Source organism: Eptesicus fuscus, chromosome 20 (assembly GCF_027574615.1).
Source record: "Eptesicus fuscus isolate TK198812 chromosome 20, DD_ASM_mEF_20220401, whole genome shotgun sequence".
Lineage (NCBI taxonomy): Eukaryota > Metazoa > Chordata > Mammalia > Chiroptera > Vespertilionidae > Eptesicus > Eptesicus fuscus.
Genome location: NC_072492.1, coordinates 21,007,396 through 21,025,375, shown reverse-complemented (window position 1 = coordinate 21,025,375; position 17,980 = coordinate 21,007,396). Strand labels below are relative to the sequence as shown.

The following is a 17,980-nucleotide window of genomic DNA, read 5'->3' as shown; positions in this document are numbered from 1 at the left end:
CTTGGGAGATCAAACAGGATCTAACTTCTGTTCAAGCCTTCTGCCCACGTAGGCTTTACATCCACTTAGAGCTTGAGAGACAGTCCAATGCCACCTCCTCAGGAAGCCCTCCTTGATTCCCGGCCCGGAGGAACCCCTCCGGCGGGGGTCCTCCTAGAGCACCGTTCTAGAGTCTGTGCATCCCTTTGGTGCCGAGCACCTTCTGTCTGCCTTGCATCAGGGACTCGTATATTTATGTCAGTCCCTCCTCCCTCTGCCTGCTGTCAGGAGTTTTATTTCTGCATCTCACACAGCTCCTGGAAATAGTCCCTACGTATTTTTAGAAGTCCAATAAATGGTTGCATGACGGTTCACCAGGAAGTGTGGTTTCACCAACGTGGACACCCCTGAAGTATGGTGTGTGTTTTTTTAATGAGAGAGATAAAGGGGGAGGGAAGGGGGAGAGAGAGAGAGAGAAACACCGATGGCTTGCCTCCCCTCATGTACCCCGACTCAGGATCACACCCACCACCCTAGCACATCTGGACGAGGCTCCAACGAACTGAGCTGCTCGGCCAGGGCCCCCTGAACAGCTGTATTTGTGAAGTGTGGGCAGGGCCTAGGTGGCCTTGAATGCGGGCTTTTTATTAATCCCTGTTCCCCTCCCACATTCCTGTCACTCTTTGACATCATCACGGGCTTCTGTCTGGTAAGACACACACGGCACACACGTGCCATCTCCCCTGTGGGTAAACACCCAGCTGTCGTACGCATGTGGCTTAGCAACCGATGTCGCAGCTGACTTCCTTCATCCCCAATTCAACGCACGTGCGTACACACGCCCATCGGTATAATGGAAGGAATCCAGGCTTTTGAGTCTTGGCTCCATCACTCACTAGCTGTGTGGAACTTGGGCAAGTGCCTTCACTTTTCTGAGCCTCAGACCCCAAACCTGTAAAACGAGGATGGCAAGATCTGCTTCACAGGGTCACCAAGATGTGCCAGTGCACGGCACACAAAGCCCTCAAAGCACGGTGGCTTCCCTGCCTCCCTGCCCCTCTGGCCAACTCGTGGGATCGCCATCTGGAATGCTGGGTGTCATTTCTCATCTCTCCCAGGGTGGGGGAAGTCAAGCTCCAGGCCCTGGGAAAGGAGGGTCTTGACAGGGGGTCTGGGGGTGAGTGTCTCGCCCAGGAGCAGCTCCAGAGGAAGCAGTGAGAGAGCCCAGCGGGTCAGAGGGCACGGGGCTGTTTACCAAACAGGCCGAAAGATGATTCATTTCCGCTGCTTCAGATGAAAAAAGGGACAGAAATAAATCTCCCAGGAGAAAGATGGGAAAGGCATTGTAAGGTATGAAGGCTAGGGGAGGGGGGACGTAGGGGGCAACGAGGGGACAGGCTGAGGACCACACTTCTCAGCTACCAAACACCAGGGCAAAACTGCTGCACAGCCCTCCAGGGTCTGCGCACTTTTTTCCCACTGAGCTGCTCTCTTCTTGGACCTTGAGTCTCACAGCCCTCCTCCCTGGATGTCATCCCCTGGGGAAATGGAGCATCTCCTTCACACCAAGGAGCCAGAGATGGAGAGGTCCCTTTCGTTTCCCCCTTTCCAATCCTTAATTCCAAGCCTTACGGTGGGATTTCAGGCATCCTCAGAGGACAGCAGGGAGAAGGTACTAGTGTTAGGTTTCTTTCCTTCTTTCTTATTCCGTGTTTTGCAGAGTTTCAACACCATTTAGTTTTATTATTTTTTAATACTTTTATTGATTTCAGAGAGGAAGGGAGAGGGAGAGAGAGATAGAGACATCAATGATGAGAGGGAATCATTGGTCAGCTGCCTCCTGCACGCCCCCTACTGGGGATCAAGCCCGCAACCCGGGCATGTGCCCTTGACCAAACTGGAACCTGGGACCCTTCAAGTCCGCAGGCGGACGCTCTATCCACTGAGCCAAACCGGCTAGGGCAGAGTTTCACACCATTTAATAACAAGTTCCAGGACAGCCAGCTGTGTGAGAACAGCATGTTGTCCTCAGAGGAGTTAAATTACCGACATCATAGAGCCAAATAAGGGGTGGACCAGGGACCTACATCCAGAACTCCTAATGTGGCCTCCGTCAGCCCCAGGTTATGTCCCAAAACCCCACAGGACAAGCCTGCTCTCCCTTCAGCCCTCCCATTCCTGGATTTATTGTTTTTTGGTATTATTTCTTTTATTTTTTTAATTGATTTTGAGAGAGAGAATCATCAATTTGTTGTTCCACTTATTTATGCATTCATTGGTTGCCTCTTGTGTGTGCTCTGACCAGGTATCGAACCTCAGAACTGGCTTGCTTTTTTTTTTTTTTTTTCATTTAAAAAAGTATTTTGGTAAAATTTCTATAACATAAAATTAGCCACTTTCAAGTGTACAATCCAGTGGCACCATCACCACTATCTATTTCCAAAACTTTATATATATATTATTGATTTCAGAGAGGAAGAGGGAGAGAGAGAGAGAAACATCAATGATGAGAGAGAGAATCATTGATCAGCTGCCTCCTGCGTGCCCTACACTGAGTATCAAGTCCACGACACGGGCATGTGCCCTGACCAGGAATTGAACGGTGACTTCTTAGTTCATAGGTCAACGCTCAACCACTGAGCCACGCCAGCCAGGCCTGAAACTTTCTTTTTATCACCACAAAGAGAAGCTCTGTAACCTACTCATGAGGACATAGCTCAGTTGGTTAGAGCATCATCCCAACATGCCAAGGTTGTGGGTTAAACCCCAGTCAGGGCACATACAAGAAACAGGCAGTGAATGCATAAATAAGTGGAACAACAAACTGATATTTCTCTCTCTTGCTCTCTCTCTCTCTAAAAATCAATCAATTAAAAAAAAAAGCCGAGCCCAGCCCTGTGTTCAGGAACCAGAAGCTGCTCCTGAGAGAGAGCACTGAGCACTGGGCCAAAGGCTGTTGTGACTGGGATGGGGGCCAGGGCTTGAGGGGAGAGGTAGACAGAGGCAGCCTCGCTCTTGGGCTCAGTGCATGCAGCAGCTGCTGGGCTGAGGGGGCAGTCGGCCCTGGGACAGAGTGTCCTCTCTAAATGAAGTTCCCAGGATCCCTCAGAGGACAAACATCCAGCCCTGCTCTCAGGATCGCCCGTCTCTGTCTGTGCAAGGAGCCCAGCTGAGACAGGGCTGGAGGAAAGCCTTCAGTCACATTCCCAGCCCTGGACCGGGCTCAAGATCCCTAGAGAACAGACCACAACCCCTTTGAAAATTTAAATAATTTTGTCTGATAGTTTCCGAATTTAAAAAAAACACACATACTTAAACACTGCCCACAATGATGGCCATCTTTATTCAGGGATTGCTGTATGTCAGGTCCCTTACATACATTATTCCATTTAATCTTAAATACAACCCTGAAGTATAGACTATTTTTATGCCCATTTTACAGATGAGGCAACTGAGACTCTGAGAGAGAATTTTAGTAAATGTGTCCAAGGTTACCCAACTGAGATGATGCACACCAAATGACACATATTCCAGCGGGGATTCAAATCCACGTTTGCCCTGGGCTCTTTTCATCAATGTATAAGGTTGAACTGTCTGAAGTTGACTTACAAAAATAGTAATGGCGCCGAAACCGGTTTGGCTCAGTGGATAGAGCGTCGGCCTGCGGACTGAAGGGTCCCGGGTTCGATTCTGGTCAAGGGCATGTACATTGGTTGCGGGCACATCCCCGGTGGGGGGTGTGCAGGAGGCAGCTGGTCGATGTTCCTCTCTCATCGATGTTTCTAGCTCTCTATCCCTCTCCCTTCCTCTCTGTAAAAAATCAATAAAATATATTTTTTTAAAAAATAGTAATGGCAACGACATGCAGTTCAACCTAATATTATGCTTTTAATAATTTCACCATCAATTTTCACGAACATTTTCATGAACTTCCTTCTGGTCTTTTAAATTTAATTAATTAATCAGTTAATTATTTTTGAGAGAGAGGATGGGAGAAGGAGAGAGAGAAATATCGGTGAAAGAGAAACATTTATCTGCTGCCTCTTGCACGCTCCCTACTGGGGATCAAGTCCAAAACCCCGGCATGAGCCCTGACTGGGAATCTAACAGGTGATTGATCACTCGGTACATGGGACAGTGCTCAACCAGCAGAGAGCTACACTGGCCGGGGCCCTTCTGGTCTTTTATACATCCTTTTATCTGATTGGGACATATTTTTCATATAATTTTATATCTTGTTTTGTTTTTTTTTGTTTGTTTTTTTACTTTCTTTACATATTAATCTGTTTTATGTTGTTTTCATTACATTATTATACTAGTAGAGGCTTCATGACAATTTTAATGGCTATGTAATGTTGCATGAGAATGTACTTTTCCTTGTTGGACCATTTGATCATGTGTGAGTTCCATGACAACCCTAGGGCAGCTCACCTTCAAGTGGAGGAGACAGAAAATGAGCAGAGAAACAAATACGCCTCCATACACATGGTATTAGAGGGGTAAATGCTACAAAGGAAAACGGAATAAGGGGAGAGAGAGGGATGGAAGGTGCTATTTTAAGAGGGAGGTCAAAGAAGCCCTCTCTGCATCTGAAGGGGAGTGGAGTTTGCCACCCCAAAATATGCCTTTTTGGGATATTATTTTAAGATAACTTTAATAATTATCTTAATTTAAAAATTAAGTTATTTTTAAGACACGGAAGACTCAAATGCCTAAACGAATTTAGAGGGCCTGCTACAGGAAGGAAGCTCCCAGCACAGAGAACTACGGTTTAATGAGAACTAGGTGTGATAGACAGGGACCTGGCAAGTCCCATTAGATCAAAGTCCTCTCTGTGTCCTGCTGTTTAAATTAAAGACATTTGTTTACCGAGCATTTGCTTTCTATCTCCATGTGAATTGCCTTCCTCCCCTTTGAAATCTCATACCACAACCCCCTTTTCTCCTTAGCTCAAGATGGCATATAAACCTTAACTGCCCACTTTGTCCCTGGACCCCATAGTCTTATGGAACCCCTGCATTCATATGTAATTAAATTTGGTTATTTTCTTCCATTAATCTGTCTTATGTTGTTTTAATTATTTGACCAGCCAGAAGACCTGAGAAAGAGGAAAAGAGAAAATTTCCCCTCCCCCACCCATTGAAGCAAAGATCTGAAGGAAGAGTTCCCGCCAACCAGGCACCAATCTGAAAGAAAAGTGTCCCAAGAACAAGGAACAGCAGCCCTAACCGGTTTGGCTCAGTGGATGGAGCATTGGCCTGTGGACTGAAGGGTCCCAGGTTTGATTCTGGATTCTGGTCAGGGGCATGTACCTTGGTTGTGGACACATCCCCAGTAGGGGGCGTGCAGGAGGCAGCTGATTGATATATATATATATATACACACACACACACACACACACACACACATATATATATATATATATATATATATATATATATATTTTTTTTTTTTTAAAGAACAAAGAACAGCAAGTGCAAAGGCCCTGGGGTGATAACATGCTTTGGATATGCTTTGTCCACCTCCTTTGAGCACAGAGCTGTTCAACTCCTTATCATTGTACCTTGCTCTCCTACTCCAGCTCCCTCCTCCTCTACACCACCCTTCTGCCCAGCCCCCATTGGTCTGTCAAACACCTGCCTCCATGCCCAGATTCAAATGTTATTTCTTACTAGAGGCCCAGTGCACAAAATTTGTGCATGGGGGGGGTGTGTCCCTCAGCCCAGCCTGCACCCTCTCCAATCTGGGACATCCCTCTCACAATCCAGGACTGCTGGCTCGCAACTGCTTGCCTGCCTACCTTCCTGATTGCCCCTAACCGCTTCTGCCTGCCAGCCTGATCATCCCCTAACCACTCCCCTGACAGCCTGATTGATGCCTAACTGCTCCCCTGCCAGCCTGTTTGTCCCTAACTGCCCTCCCCTGCAGGCCTGGTCACCCCTAACTGCCCTCTCCTACAGGCCTAGTCCCCCCCAACTGCCCTTTCCTGCAGGCCCGGTCACCCCCAACTTCCCTCCTCTGCCAGCCTGGTCCCCCCCCCCCCAACAGCCCTCCCCTGCAGGCTTGATCGCCCCCAACTGCCCTCCCTTGCAGACCTGGTCCCTCCCAACTGCCCTCCCCTGCTGGCCATCTGTGGCAGCCATCTTGTGTCCACATGGGGGCAGCCATCTTGTGTTGGAGTGATGGTCAATTTGTATATTACTCTTTTATTAGATAGGATGGCTTATCCTTATTGCCCCTCATCTATGTTCTCATAATGTTCATATTTCTATTATAATAATCATCACATTGTAATCTGTTTTGACCTGGCTGCTGTGGCTCAGTGGTTGAGCGTCAACCTATGAACCAGGTGGTCACGGTTCAATTTCCAGTCAGGGCACATGCCCAGGTTACGGGCTTGATCCCCACCCCCAGTGTGGGGCGTGCAGGAGGCAGCCAATCAAAGATTCTCTCTCATTATTGATGTTTCTATCTCTCTCTCCCTCTCCCTTCCTCTCCGAAATCAATAAAAAAAAAATTTTTTTTTAATCTGTTTCGTCCCAGCTGGCAGTGATCTCGTTAAGAGCAGATTGTCACATTCATCTTTGTACTGTTGGTGCAAGTAATAGGCCTGAAAACGTTGGCTATCCCATGTATGTGACATGTCCAGGATAGGCAAATCCATAGAGACAGGCAGCAGATTAGTGGTTGCCCAGGCTCGGGGGAGGAAGGCTGGAGAGTGACTGCTAAATGGGTACAGGTTTCCTTTTAAGGCAGTGGTCGGCAAACTGCGGCTCGCGAGCCGCTCTGTTGTTGACTAATGAGTTTGCCGACCACTGTTTTAAGGTGTTTAGGTTTCCTTTTAGAAAATGTTCATAAACAAGATAGTGCTGATCGTTGCACAACAGTGAATGTACTAAACGTCAATGAATAAACACCTTTAAAGGGCTAAAATGGTGTAGTCTACATTATGTGAGTTTTGCCACATGAAAAAAATTTTGGTTGAAATGAGGACTTGCGAGCCTCATCTCACAGGCAGCCCAACGTATGGGAGCTTGCATCTGAATAAAATACAGCCCAACAGAGATCTAGAGTTGAAAAGTCCAGTTGTGAAATAGGAAGAACCATAAAATGTCTTGGATAAAAACACAAGATGACGAAGTATTTACATTTTACATGTTATATCATTAGGTGGAGCACTCAGTAACGTCAGTCACAGAGGTTTAGTCACAACTACAGTGGAATGGATTAGGGTGACATCTGTTGGAAATTTGATTTGAACATTGGGGTGCTAACCTATTGAACTAGAGTTTTTTGTACTTTTTAATCCTCACCCGAGAGTATATTTTTCCATTGATTTTTCAGAGAGACGGGAGGAGGAGGGGAGGAGAGAAAGAGGGAGAGGGAGAGGGAAAGAGAGAGAGAGAGAGAGAGAGAGAGAGAAGCATCAGTGTGAGATAGACACATTGACTGGTTGCTTCCCAAACTCAAGGCACGTGCCCTTGACCAGGAATGGAACCCGCAACCCTTCAGTCCCCCAGCCGACGCTCTAACCACTGACCAAACAGCCAGGCTATAGTTAATGCTTTTATGTCAAGTTTCAGAAATGTTTGACTAGGTCAGTGATGGGCAACCTTTTGAGCTTGGTGTATCAAACTTCGCCAAAAAACCGAGCATAACTCGGGTAGTGTGTCACTTTGAGGAAAAAACATTATTTCGCGGTATTTATAGTTTAAATAACATAAATGTTTCATCCTCGGCATGTGGCCACCTCAGCGGCCGCGTGTCATCAGAAATGGCACTGACACGCATGTCAGAGGTTCGCATCACTGGACTAGGTCAAGGTCATGAAGTTATGAAGCACGAATTTTCAATGTTTTTCCCAAACAAAAATTAACTTTTGGATGTACTATATGTGATCATTAATTTATTTTTCCAACAAACACTTAGTGAACCTCCCGATGTGCCTGGCAATGTGCTGGGGATTGTAGGGATGTAATTCGGCCTGTATCCCCAGGCACTGTGCATTCTAGAGGGATCTGGAGAGGCTCGGAGCGATGACATCACTTACCCCAGTTCACACTGTTAGTACTCTGAAGCTGGAACCCAGGGTTAAACACAGAGGGACCCATTCCAGAGTTTGAGCACCATCACTGGGCTCCTCTGTCTCCAGCAGGGATGTTGAGACACCAGGAATGGATTTTTTAATATATTCTAGTTGGTAGCTTCCAAATCACTTTGGGACAAAGATAATACAGGGACAAAGACATGTAGTCAAAAGCAAAACAAGACAAAAAACCCTATAGTTCAAGACAGTATGTATTATGAGGAAGATGTCAGTGAAGTGAAAGGATGCTTCTGGCTTTGAAGACAGGGAGGCTTCTCCGGGCAGGAGGTTAGCACTTAAAACATGAGCAGAATTCAGACCATTTTGAGGGGAGAGCATCTGAGGGTAAAGGACCAGCAGGTGCCAAGTGACAGAGGTGAGATGGTGTGGAATTCGAATCCTCTACTCACCCCAATACTGCTGCTCTGAGTTCTCTCCCTCACTCACTGTGCTTTTCTCACACTACCCCTCTCCCTGGCTCATCCCACACATTTCTTATTTCAAATACATTTTCATTGATTTCAGAGAGGAAGGGAGAGGGAGAGGTAGAAACATCAATGATGAGAGTCATTGATTGGTTGCCTCTTACGCGGCCCCTACTGGGGATCGAGCCTGCAACCCGGGCATGAGTCCTGACCGGGAATCAAACCGTGACCTTTTGGTTCATAAATCGACGCTCAACCATCTGAGCCACACGGGTGGGGCGCACACATTTTTATGGAATGAAGTGCCATCTCTATGTGCTGATGGCCTCCAAATCTATACCCAGCACTGCCTTCTCCTTTAGTTTCAGACTTACACCTCTATCTACTAGACATCTCCCACCTGATGTCTTGCACAAATGGATGTGTAGTTGTTTAAAAAGTCACGAAATAGAAAATATCAAAGTGCATCATATGTGAAAACCCAAGTTTAATGAAGCAGTTGGTTTCCATGTACATTGTGGTAAAAAAAAAAACTTTAAAAAACACAGAAAGTAGGTAACAAGCTAGACATGATGACAAAGGGAGTGGGAGGAGCAGGGGCGTGTGCCTGTGGGCGGCAAAGCCAGGGAAGTGAGAAGGAGCTGGCTCCCGGGGAGGGAAGATGACGACTTTCATTTTGAACACAGATTCCGGTTTACAGTAAACCAGGCACAGTGGGCACCTCTTTCCCTTCCACTTCCAGCCTCTGGTCAAAATAATTCTGAATGAATGCTCCAAGGAGTGAGGGTTTCCCCTCAAGCTCGTTAATAATGGGCTCCCCAGTCCTAGCTGGTTTAGCTCAGTGGACAGAGTGTTGGCCTACAGACTGAAGGGTCCTGGGTTCAATTCCGGTCAAGGGCACATGCTCGGGTTGCGGGCTTGATCCCCAGTAGGGGGCGTGCAGGAGCCAGCCAATCAATGATTCTCTCATCATCGATGTTTCTATCTCTCTCTCCCTCTCCCTTCCTCTCTGAAATCAATAAAAATATTTAAAATAATAATAATTGGCGCCCCAGGAGAGATAATACTTTAATGAGGAACTAACATTTATTGAACCCTTATTATAAGTCATGTTCTCTACATCCAGTTTCTAACTAGAAGTCCTCTTAGTAGAAATGAGAGGCAGATACCATTATGTCCATTTCACAAATGAGGAAGCTGAGGCTCGGAGAGGATGAGAACCTCAGGTTGTGCAGGTTGTGACTTGTTGCACCTTGAGAGTGGACCACATCACCTCTGAAAGCACCCATCACCAGGCTCCTTATTTGTTTCCCGTGGCTGCTGTAACAAATTACCACAAACTTGGTGGCTTAAAACAACAGGAATTTATTCTCTCACAGCTCTGGAGGCTGGAAGTCAAAGTAAAGGTGTTGGCAGGGTTGGTTCCTTCTGAGAGTGAATCTGTTCCACGCCTCTCTCCTACCTGTGATGACCTTGCTGGCTAACCTTGGCCTTCCTTGGTTTGTATGTGCATCACTTCAGTTTTTGGCTCCATCTTCACATGGCACTCATCTTTTCTTTTCTTTCTTTTTTTTTAATTCTCACCCGAGGATATTTTTCCACTGATTTTTAGAGAGAGGAAGAGAGAGGGAAAGACAGAGATAAATATCGATGTGAGAGAAACACACCGATTGGTTGCCTCCTGCACCAGCCCCAACCAGGGCCTGGGCCTGGGACGAGCCTGCAACCTGTTCTTGACTGAAATCGAACCTGGGAGGTCCGTGCCCGTTCTTGACTGAAATCGAACCCAGGACCCTTCGGTCCATAGGTCAACACTATATCCACTAAGCCAAACCGGCTAGGGCTGATCACCTTCTTATAAGGACACCAGTCATATTGAATTAGCCAGCCCCCACCCACACCCCAGTGTGACCTCATTTTTAATTTTAACTAATTACATCTGCAATTACCCTATTTGGAAATGAGGTCATATTCTGAGGTACTGAGGAGTAAGACTTCCTCATCTCTTTTTTGAGGGATACAATTCAACTTCTAATACAATTCAACTTCAGTGGTATAAGCTCTGGAGTCAAAAGAAAACTATTTCCTATTGATTTGGGGGATTTAGCAAAAAAAGTTTACTTTATTTCTTGTTAGATTCCCAAGTTCCCCAGAAACTGGCTGGATTTGTAGAATTCCCATGAGTAGTCCTTATGAATACTTACAATCCCTCACATCTCCACTGCCTCCTGGACAATATCTACCCGGCACTGCCGTCTCATAAAAACACAAATGCGCTAACTTTGCCTCCAAAAGCCACCTTCCTCCTGACTTCCCTGTTTTTCACAAAAAGTCTAGCTAAAGTCTCCCCATTTCCTAGAAAGAATCCTTTCCACCCTCCTTTATGTCTCCCAAGTTCAGCTCCTTAGGGTTGCCTGTCCCTTGGGAAATTACACTAGCCTCCCAGCTCCTCCCCTTGCCCCAGCCTCTTCACCTCCAACCCAGCCTCACCCTTCCATCTGAGGCCAGTTTTCTAGAAACACACCTCCAGTCAGACTCCACGAAAACCTCAGTGGCTTCCGGTTACCTGGTGGCGCTCCACCAGGCATTCAAGCACAGATGGCGCCTCACCTCCTTGCTTCCCTTCCCATTCCCCGGAGGCGGTGGAATAAGTCTGCGGACCACCCAGGGCTCGGGATCTCGGCGCAGAGCTTCTTGGGGCGCCCGTCCCGGGGGCCCAGCCCCGCCGCGGCCCGCCCACCGCTCAGGGCTACACACCTGGGCGCGCCCGGAACGCCGCGGCGGCCGGAATCTTTCTGCGGAAAGGTCGGGCTCTTTTAGGGGAAGCACTCAGGAACCGGAAGTCAGTGGAGGAAGATTGAACTGTGGGGACGTACTCATTTGACTCGGAAAATGAACGTCCCTAGTGTCCTCACGGCGGGAGGTAGGGTCCCTGCAGTACCGGGTTAACTTCCCGTCCGCCCTGGGTCCCAGATCCAGGTCTCCTCTGGGAGTCCCCGCTGAGCTGACGGTGCGATCGAGCTTCTCGGGGTTAAGGGTCCGCGAGCGGCTCCTTCCCCGACTGGGCGGCGGGCGGGGGGCGGGGGGCGCAGAGCCTTAACAGCCACTTGCTCGCCCCTGGCTGCATTGCTCTCCTGTGGCTGCGATGTCAGAGTGACTTCCCATTGGTTTTACAAAAGTGTTCCTTACGTGGGTTTTCTTCTGCTTGCAGAACCGTAAGCATGGTAGAAATCTTGAAAAGTGTGCAGAAGAAAGTAAAAACCGCTCTTAATCTACCACTCCGCTAAAACATTTTATTTGGTCCCACCGGGTAAGAAAAACACTAGTGAAAATGGAGGGAAAATAAATTTCCATAACCAGATATTAATTACAAAGAGATTCCTCTAAAGTTACAAATGTCAAAAAGGTTAAGCAGTCGAAATTATTGTTTTAAACCCATGCTTCTTGATGGGCATAAAATAAGATTCCTAGGTAGTAAAACTTAGGACATAGCCATAAAAAATCAGAAGCTATATCTTGTGAGTTAAAAAAACAACAAAAAGTCCTATTAGTTAATTATATGTAGGTACGGTTTTTAAACTTATTTTAATGATTCTACAGGAGAACTTAAGATGGTCCACTAGTACTTAAATTTTGGGAAAGTCTTTGCCACTTTGCAAAGGTTCTAGTGAAGCTACTTTGCAAAGGTTCTAGTGAAGCTGCAGCTAACACTAAGGAAGTAGGACGTCCCAACTTACATTTTGCTAAATTTTCCTTTTAGGGAGGTGGAGATTTTTTCCAGTACCATTAGGATGGTCCTCATTCCAGGCCCTACATAATTCCTGCTGTCGGAAAAAATCCACTACATCCAAGAAAAGTATTCCCAGGGTTGCTTTTTGTGACAAAACGACAAAAGAGACTGGAAAGGCACTTGACAAGCTCTTCTCTTCGGAACAACAGGCTTCCATATTGCATGTGTTGAATACAGCATCTAATAATGAACTTGAAGCTTTCAAATCACTTCGTGGAAGAAAGTCTATCAATCTTGTAGAGCACAGAAAAAAGTTTGGGCCATTTCAGAATTTGGAGAGTTTAATGGATGTGCCCTTGTTCCAGTATAAAACTACCGTTCAGATTTGTAACTCCATTCTTTGTCCAGAGACTGAAGTGAAAAAAAGAAAGTCACAGGAAAACCGGCTCTTGAAAAGGCTCATCAAACCAGAAATAGAAAGAGAGAGACTTAAGGTATACCCTTTCTTATTAATGTCGATTATACAGCCTAAATATTTGAGAACCTACTTTGCAAAGAACTATTCTGGGCACTAAGACAGGGCTCTCGGGCAGCTTATAGTTCAGTTGGTGGGCCCAGCGATACATATATTAATAGATAACCCACTGTACAAAGTAGTATGTGATCAATACCAAGGTGAGATATACAGATAGTACGTGAGCCATTCAGAGGAGAGAACTGTGGGCTGTAACTGTTGGGGAAAGTTTACTGGGAGAACTCAACTTGTGTCTTTGAGGGAGAGAGGCTAGTGGGAAGAGGAGGGCATTCTAGGATGCAGAACAGCGATGCAGAAGTAGGTCTGTGCAAAGTTTGTTTAGAAGGAATGTTGAGATATCTGGCTGTGTCTGACAGTTATGTCAGGAGTAATCAGAAATTAAGATGCAAAGATGAGCTACGCCAAAGAGTGACTTTAGAACGTCTCTCCAGCAGCATTTAAAGTTATTTTCTTCCCCCTTTAAAAAAAAAAATGTTTTTTATTGATTTTAGAGAGGGAGAGGGAGATAGAAACATCAGTCGGTTTCCTCATGCACGCCCCCTAGTGGGGATCAAGCTCACAACCCAGGCATGTGCCCTGACCAGGAATCGAACCAGCGACCTTTTGGTGTATGGGACAATGCTCAACCAACTGAGCCACACGAGCCAGGGTAGAAGGCCTGTATTTTGTAGCTATTTGGGCTTCCAAACTATTTTGCCTTTATTTATTTTGTAATCCTCGCCAAATTATTCCACCTTTAATGGATATTTACCCATTCTTTAGCAGTAAAAGGGAGATGAATATAGAATTACAAAATGTTTCTGCTTATCTCTGTATCTATAGATCATGTTAATGTATATTGTCTGTATTACTAAATGAGCCACTTGGGAGTGAGGTGAAACCCAGACTTGGCACAGAGCTAAATCCATATATTCGGTTATCTGTTACACATGTCCTCTTAGAAGGCACCCTGAACTCAATACATTAAAAAACAACTCATCTCCCCCAACCTTCCCAAGTTGACCCACTTCCTAAGATCATCTTGATTAATGATGTCATATAGTTACTGAAAAACAATTGGAGTTATCCTAGGCCCCTTGATCATCCCACATAACAATTTTACTCCCATTATCTCTGATCTCTTTCTTGTCCTTCTCATTGTCACTGTCTTAGATTCTTAATACTTTGTCATATGACAGGTACCTAACACAAATCCCTACCTCTAGTCTATCTCTTCTGGTCCATCTTCCACACAGCTGTCCATGATCTTTCTGAAATGTAAATCTGTTACTCCTGAATTGTATACGCTTTACTGGCTCTCTGTGGCTCTCGGATAAAGCAAGTTACTTTTTGCAGAAATCTGTGGACCCCTCTGCCCTTTTCCCACTTGTACTCTTGAATCCACTGGCTGAGTCTGAGGTGTCAAACTATCTAAGCGGACATCTCAGTGAAATAACTTCCCGCTTACCATTTTACTCGTTCTCCCAAGTCCTGCACTAAGTCTTTCCTGACCACTTCTTTTCTCTAGAGTGTAAATAAATAGTAATGGCATTTCTTACCATGTATGGCTGTGTTCCTAGTTTCCCAGCATCTAGCAGTCTCCAGCAACATTTGAATGCCTACTTTGAGCTATGGCTGAGAACTGACTGCTACTAGTTACCTTTTAATTACTCCTGCATGTCTTTAACAATTCTGTTTATAAACCATAATATATATTTCTATTACATAAGCTAACTTGGCTTTCTGAGTTTGTAGCTTAAATTTTGTATCTGTTAAAATGTTTACACTTGTAATGAAACCAGCCTTTTTGTTTTAGGCAGTAAATAGTATCGTATCCATTGTTTTTGGTACTCGAAGAATTGCCTGGGCTCACCTGGATCGTAAATTGGCAGTGCTGGACTGGCAGCATAAAGAATGTTGCCATTTGGTGAAAGGAACATACACAACATCTGTCTATTTAGAAGAGGTAAGGCAGTAACACGTCCCAATTCCTACCTTGTATAGTTTAATCTACTGGTATAGCTTAATCTACTGGTCCTGAAAAGAATCTAATAAAATAGTAAGGAGAGATTCTCTTTTGATACTTATTACTCACCCATTCCAGTTGTTTTCCATCATCAATGACTTTTTAAAAATTTAATATTTCTTCATTTATTTCAAGAAATGTCTATGTCAAAGGCAGATACTGGGGGGAAAAAACAATGCTAAAGTTGATTCTAAATGTTATAGAATTTCATCACTATATTTGGAAAGCTTAATTTTTAAATACTAACATTGTGTCATTTGAGTCTTTGAAAGTTTGTGAGATGGGCAGTAATTATCATCATTACACCATTGAAAACTGTTTTGATCAAGCACCTGATGCAATCAGCCAGTTGTAAAGGTGATTGATTCTAGGCTAATTATTCTAACCCTATGCTATACTGTAAAAGTTCTTAAAAGGTTAATAAAACAGTTTTGTCTAATCTTAGAGTCAATATAGATTTTAGAAATTATGAGCCCATTTTACAGATGAGGAAAGTAGTACTTAGGACTAAATGGTTTGTCTTAGCTTCTCTGGTGCCTGATAGAACCATAACCAGAATTTGGCTATTCTGATTCTCCCATAAAATGCTTTTTCAATTACTTCAAAATTGTCAATAGCAAAATAGTGTAAGTTATGTAATTTTATTTTTAAAATAGAAGTGGGACAGAGGGGACCCAAACAATAAAACATAATGATTTACTTTGCTCACTTATTTTATTTTGTTCTTTAAAGATTTCTCCAGTCGTTTCAAAGATGCCCAAAGCTGACTTCTATGTTCTGGAAAAAACAGGACTTTCCCTTCAGAACTCAACTCTGTTTCCTATACTGCTACATTTGCATATCATGGAAGCCATGCTGTATGCCTTACTAAACACAACTTTTGCCCAGCATGGCCAGCATCAGGTGCTGAGCATGAATCGAAATGCAGTGGGGAAGCACTTTCAGCTGATGCTTGGTGACAGCCGCACTAGTGGAAAAGAACTAGTGAAGCAGTTCCTCTCAGACGCTGCACTGAAGGAAGAGCCTCGGGTATTCTTCCCATCAGATAAGATAGTCCACTACAGACACATGTTTTCAGCTACTGACCAATACAGAATAGAAGAGTTGTATGATTCATTATTACAAGCTGTTGCCTTCTATGAATTGGCAGTGTTTGACCCTGAACCTTAAAATTCTGATCACTAATATATGATCTGCTCTATTTATTAGCTTTAAAGTTACAAAAACAAACTAACAAGCCAGTTTTGACATCCATGTTAATGGAAAAGAAAACATGGTTTGAGTGTATTTAATGTTTAAAGTCAGATTTTTGGCTATTGAATGGTTTATACAATAAGCCAAGGCCAAGTCCATAAATATCTTTGTGAGATTTTATATCTTTTAGGTTTAGTGTTAAACAGTAAGATACCTCTAAACAGTCTAAATAAGGAAGTTATCTTCCTTTAAAAGCAATATCATCTATATTAAAGAATTCGCTGAAAAAGGGAATGAATTTTTCCGGGTGGTGCTCATTGTGGGAATAAAGCTAAATATAATTGATAACACAACTTGTGGAATCCTCTTCTTATTCTATAAATGGAACATGGTTTGATGCACTGCCTCCAAAAGGTGATTTTCATCAGCTCATTCTCTCAATCCCAGAATAAACAAGCTTTGTCTAATAGGTTCACTATCTTACTTTGAAATCTTTTAGTTGACAGAGCATCTTTTCATAAAAGTAGCACTTTTCCACATCTCTCCATTTTCCATTTTATCTGCCTTAGTTCAGGCCATCATTATATCTCACTTGTACTGAACCCAGGTCTCTGATGTCAAAGCATTAAGTCTTTAAAAGTGAAATATACATGTTGGGGAAAACTCAAATAATCATAAATACCTATAATAATAAAGGCATAATATGCTAATTAGACCAGACAGCCTAACAACCTTCTGGACGTCTTTCCGGATGACCTTCCAGACGAAGCCGGGGCTTCGAGGGCCCAGCCCCTTGCACAAATTTCGTGCATCAGGCCTCTAGTCTATCCTACCTAATAAAATGGTAATATGTAAATTACCATCACTCTGCTACGCCCACGATTGGGCCAGTGGGAAGCGCAGGGGGCGGGACTCGGGGTGGCCGGGGTAGCCGATTGGGCCAGTGGGACGCTGAGCTGGCGGCGTGGGCTCAGCGTCTGCGCCATAGCTGTGCTGTGGAACAGAAGGGGCCTCTGGGGCAGCGAGCTCACGTCCCGCCACGGACCATCAAAAGCAGGGGAGCTGGGTGCCTGTCTGCTCCGGCACCAGGCCTTTCAGAAGCCTCCGCCGAGCCAGAGGCTTCTGAAAGGCCTGGTACACCAGCAGACAGGCACCCAGCTCCCCCGCGATCGAAAGCGAAAGCGTGTAGGGGACCCTACACGTGCATGATTCAATCATGCACTGGGCCTCTAGTATATATATAAGCCTAAGCAACCGATCGATTGGTAGCTATGACACACACTGACCACCAGGGGGCAGACGCTCAATGCACAGGCATGAAACATGGAACAGACTAATGAATCTCAGAGGAAAGGGGGAGGGCGGGAAGAGATTAATCAAAGATCTTATATGCATACTAGAGGACCAGTGCACAGATTCATGCATTGGTGTAGGCCAGGCGAGGACCCCACTGATGCATGAATTCATGCACCGGGCCTCTAGTGTAAAATAAATGGAAGTCCTCTCTTTCAGCACCTCATAACTCTTTAGACAGTGATGGGCAACCTTTTGAGCTTGGTGTGTCAAACTTCGCCAAAAAACTGAGCATAACTTGGGTAGTGTGTCACTTTGAGGAAAAAACTAACTCCAAGACTCTAGTTGCAAATGTTTCATCCTCAGGAGCAGCAAATGTTTCATCCTTGGCATGCGGCCGCATGTCATCAGAAATGGCTACGTGTGTCAGTGGTGACACGCATGTCATAGGTTCGCCATCACTGCCTTAGGAGTTTGGTATACACTCTAGATTTGTTGCTATGCCTGTGTAAACCTGTACACATTGTATATGGTTGTATACATAAACATCTCCACCTTGGAAATATTGTAGATATCTCAAACTACTCATGTCTGAAACGATTCTTCCTCCAGATCATCTCCTTTGCTACCGTTTTATACTTTGCTAAATAGCCTCACCATCCATTCAGTTGTTTATGCCAGACATGTGGTATTCTACTTTCCACATATTTCTAGAAATAGCTGTAAGTGAAAT

General features: G+C 44.8%; 1 protein-coding gene and 1 long non-coding RNA gene across 2 annotated transcripts; one reads left to right on the top strand and one right to left on the bottom strand.

The window, feature by feature from the left end:
• Positions 1 to 9,835: 9,835 nt before the first annotated feature.
• LOC114233817 (uncharacterized) lies at positions 9,836 to 11,290 on the bottom strand. Its single transcript, XR_003619981.2, has 2 exons — positions 11,015 to 11,290; positions 9,836 to 10,091 (listed from the first exon to the last, which is right to left on the bottom strand). It is a non-coding gene; the product is annotated as an uncharacterized LOC114233817 (long non-coding RNA).
• Positions 11,256 to 16,301, top strand: TEFM (transcription elongation factor, mitochondrial). Its single transcript, XM_008147777.3, has 4 exons — positions 11,256 to 11,413; positions 12,251 to 12,714; positions 14,551 to 14,700; positions 15,493 to 16,301. Exons 1-4 carry the CDS (start codon positions 11,383 to 11,385, stop codon positions 15,928 to 15,930), a joined length of 1,083 nt encoding a protein of 360 aa, XP_008145999.2. The 5' UTR covers positions 11,256 to 11,382; the 3' UTR covers positions 15,931 to 16,301.
• Positions 16,302 to 17,980: the final 1,679 nt, after the last annotated feature.

Coding starts and splice junctions, on each gene's coding strand:
- TEFM (XM_008147777.3), top strand. CDS start 11,383: ATGAACGTCCCTAGTGTCCTCACGGCGGGAG. Junction 11,414..12,250: donor TAGTGTCCTCACGGCGGGAG/GTAGGGTCCCTG, acceptor TTTTCCTTTTAG/GGAGGTGGAGATTTTTTCCA. Junction 14,701..15,492: donor CATCTGTCTATTTAGAAGAG/GTAAGGCAGTAA, acceptor TGTTCTTTAAAG/ATTTCTCCAGTCGTTTCAAA.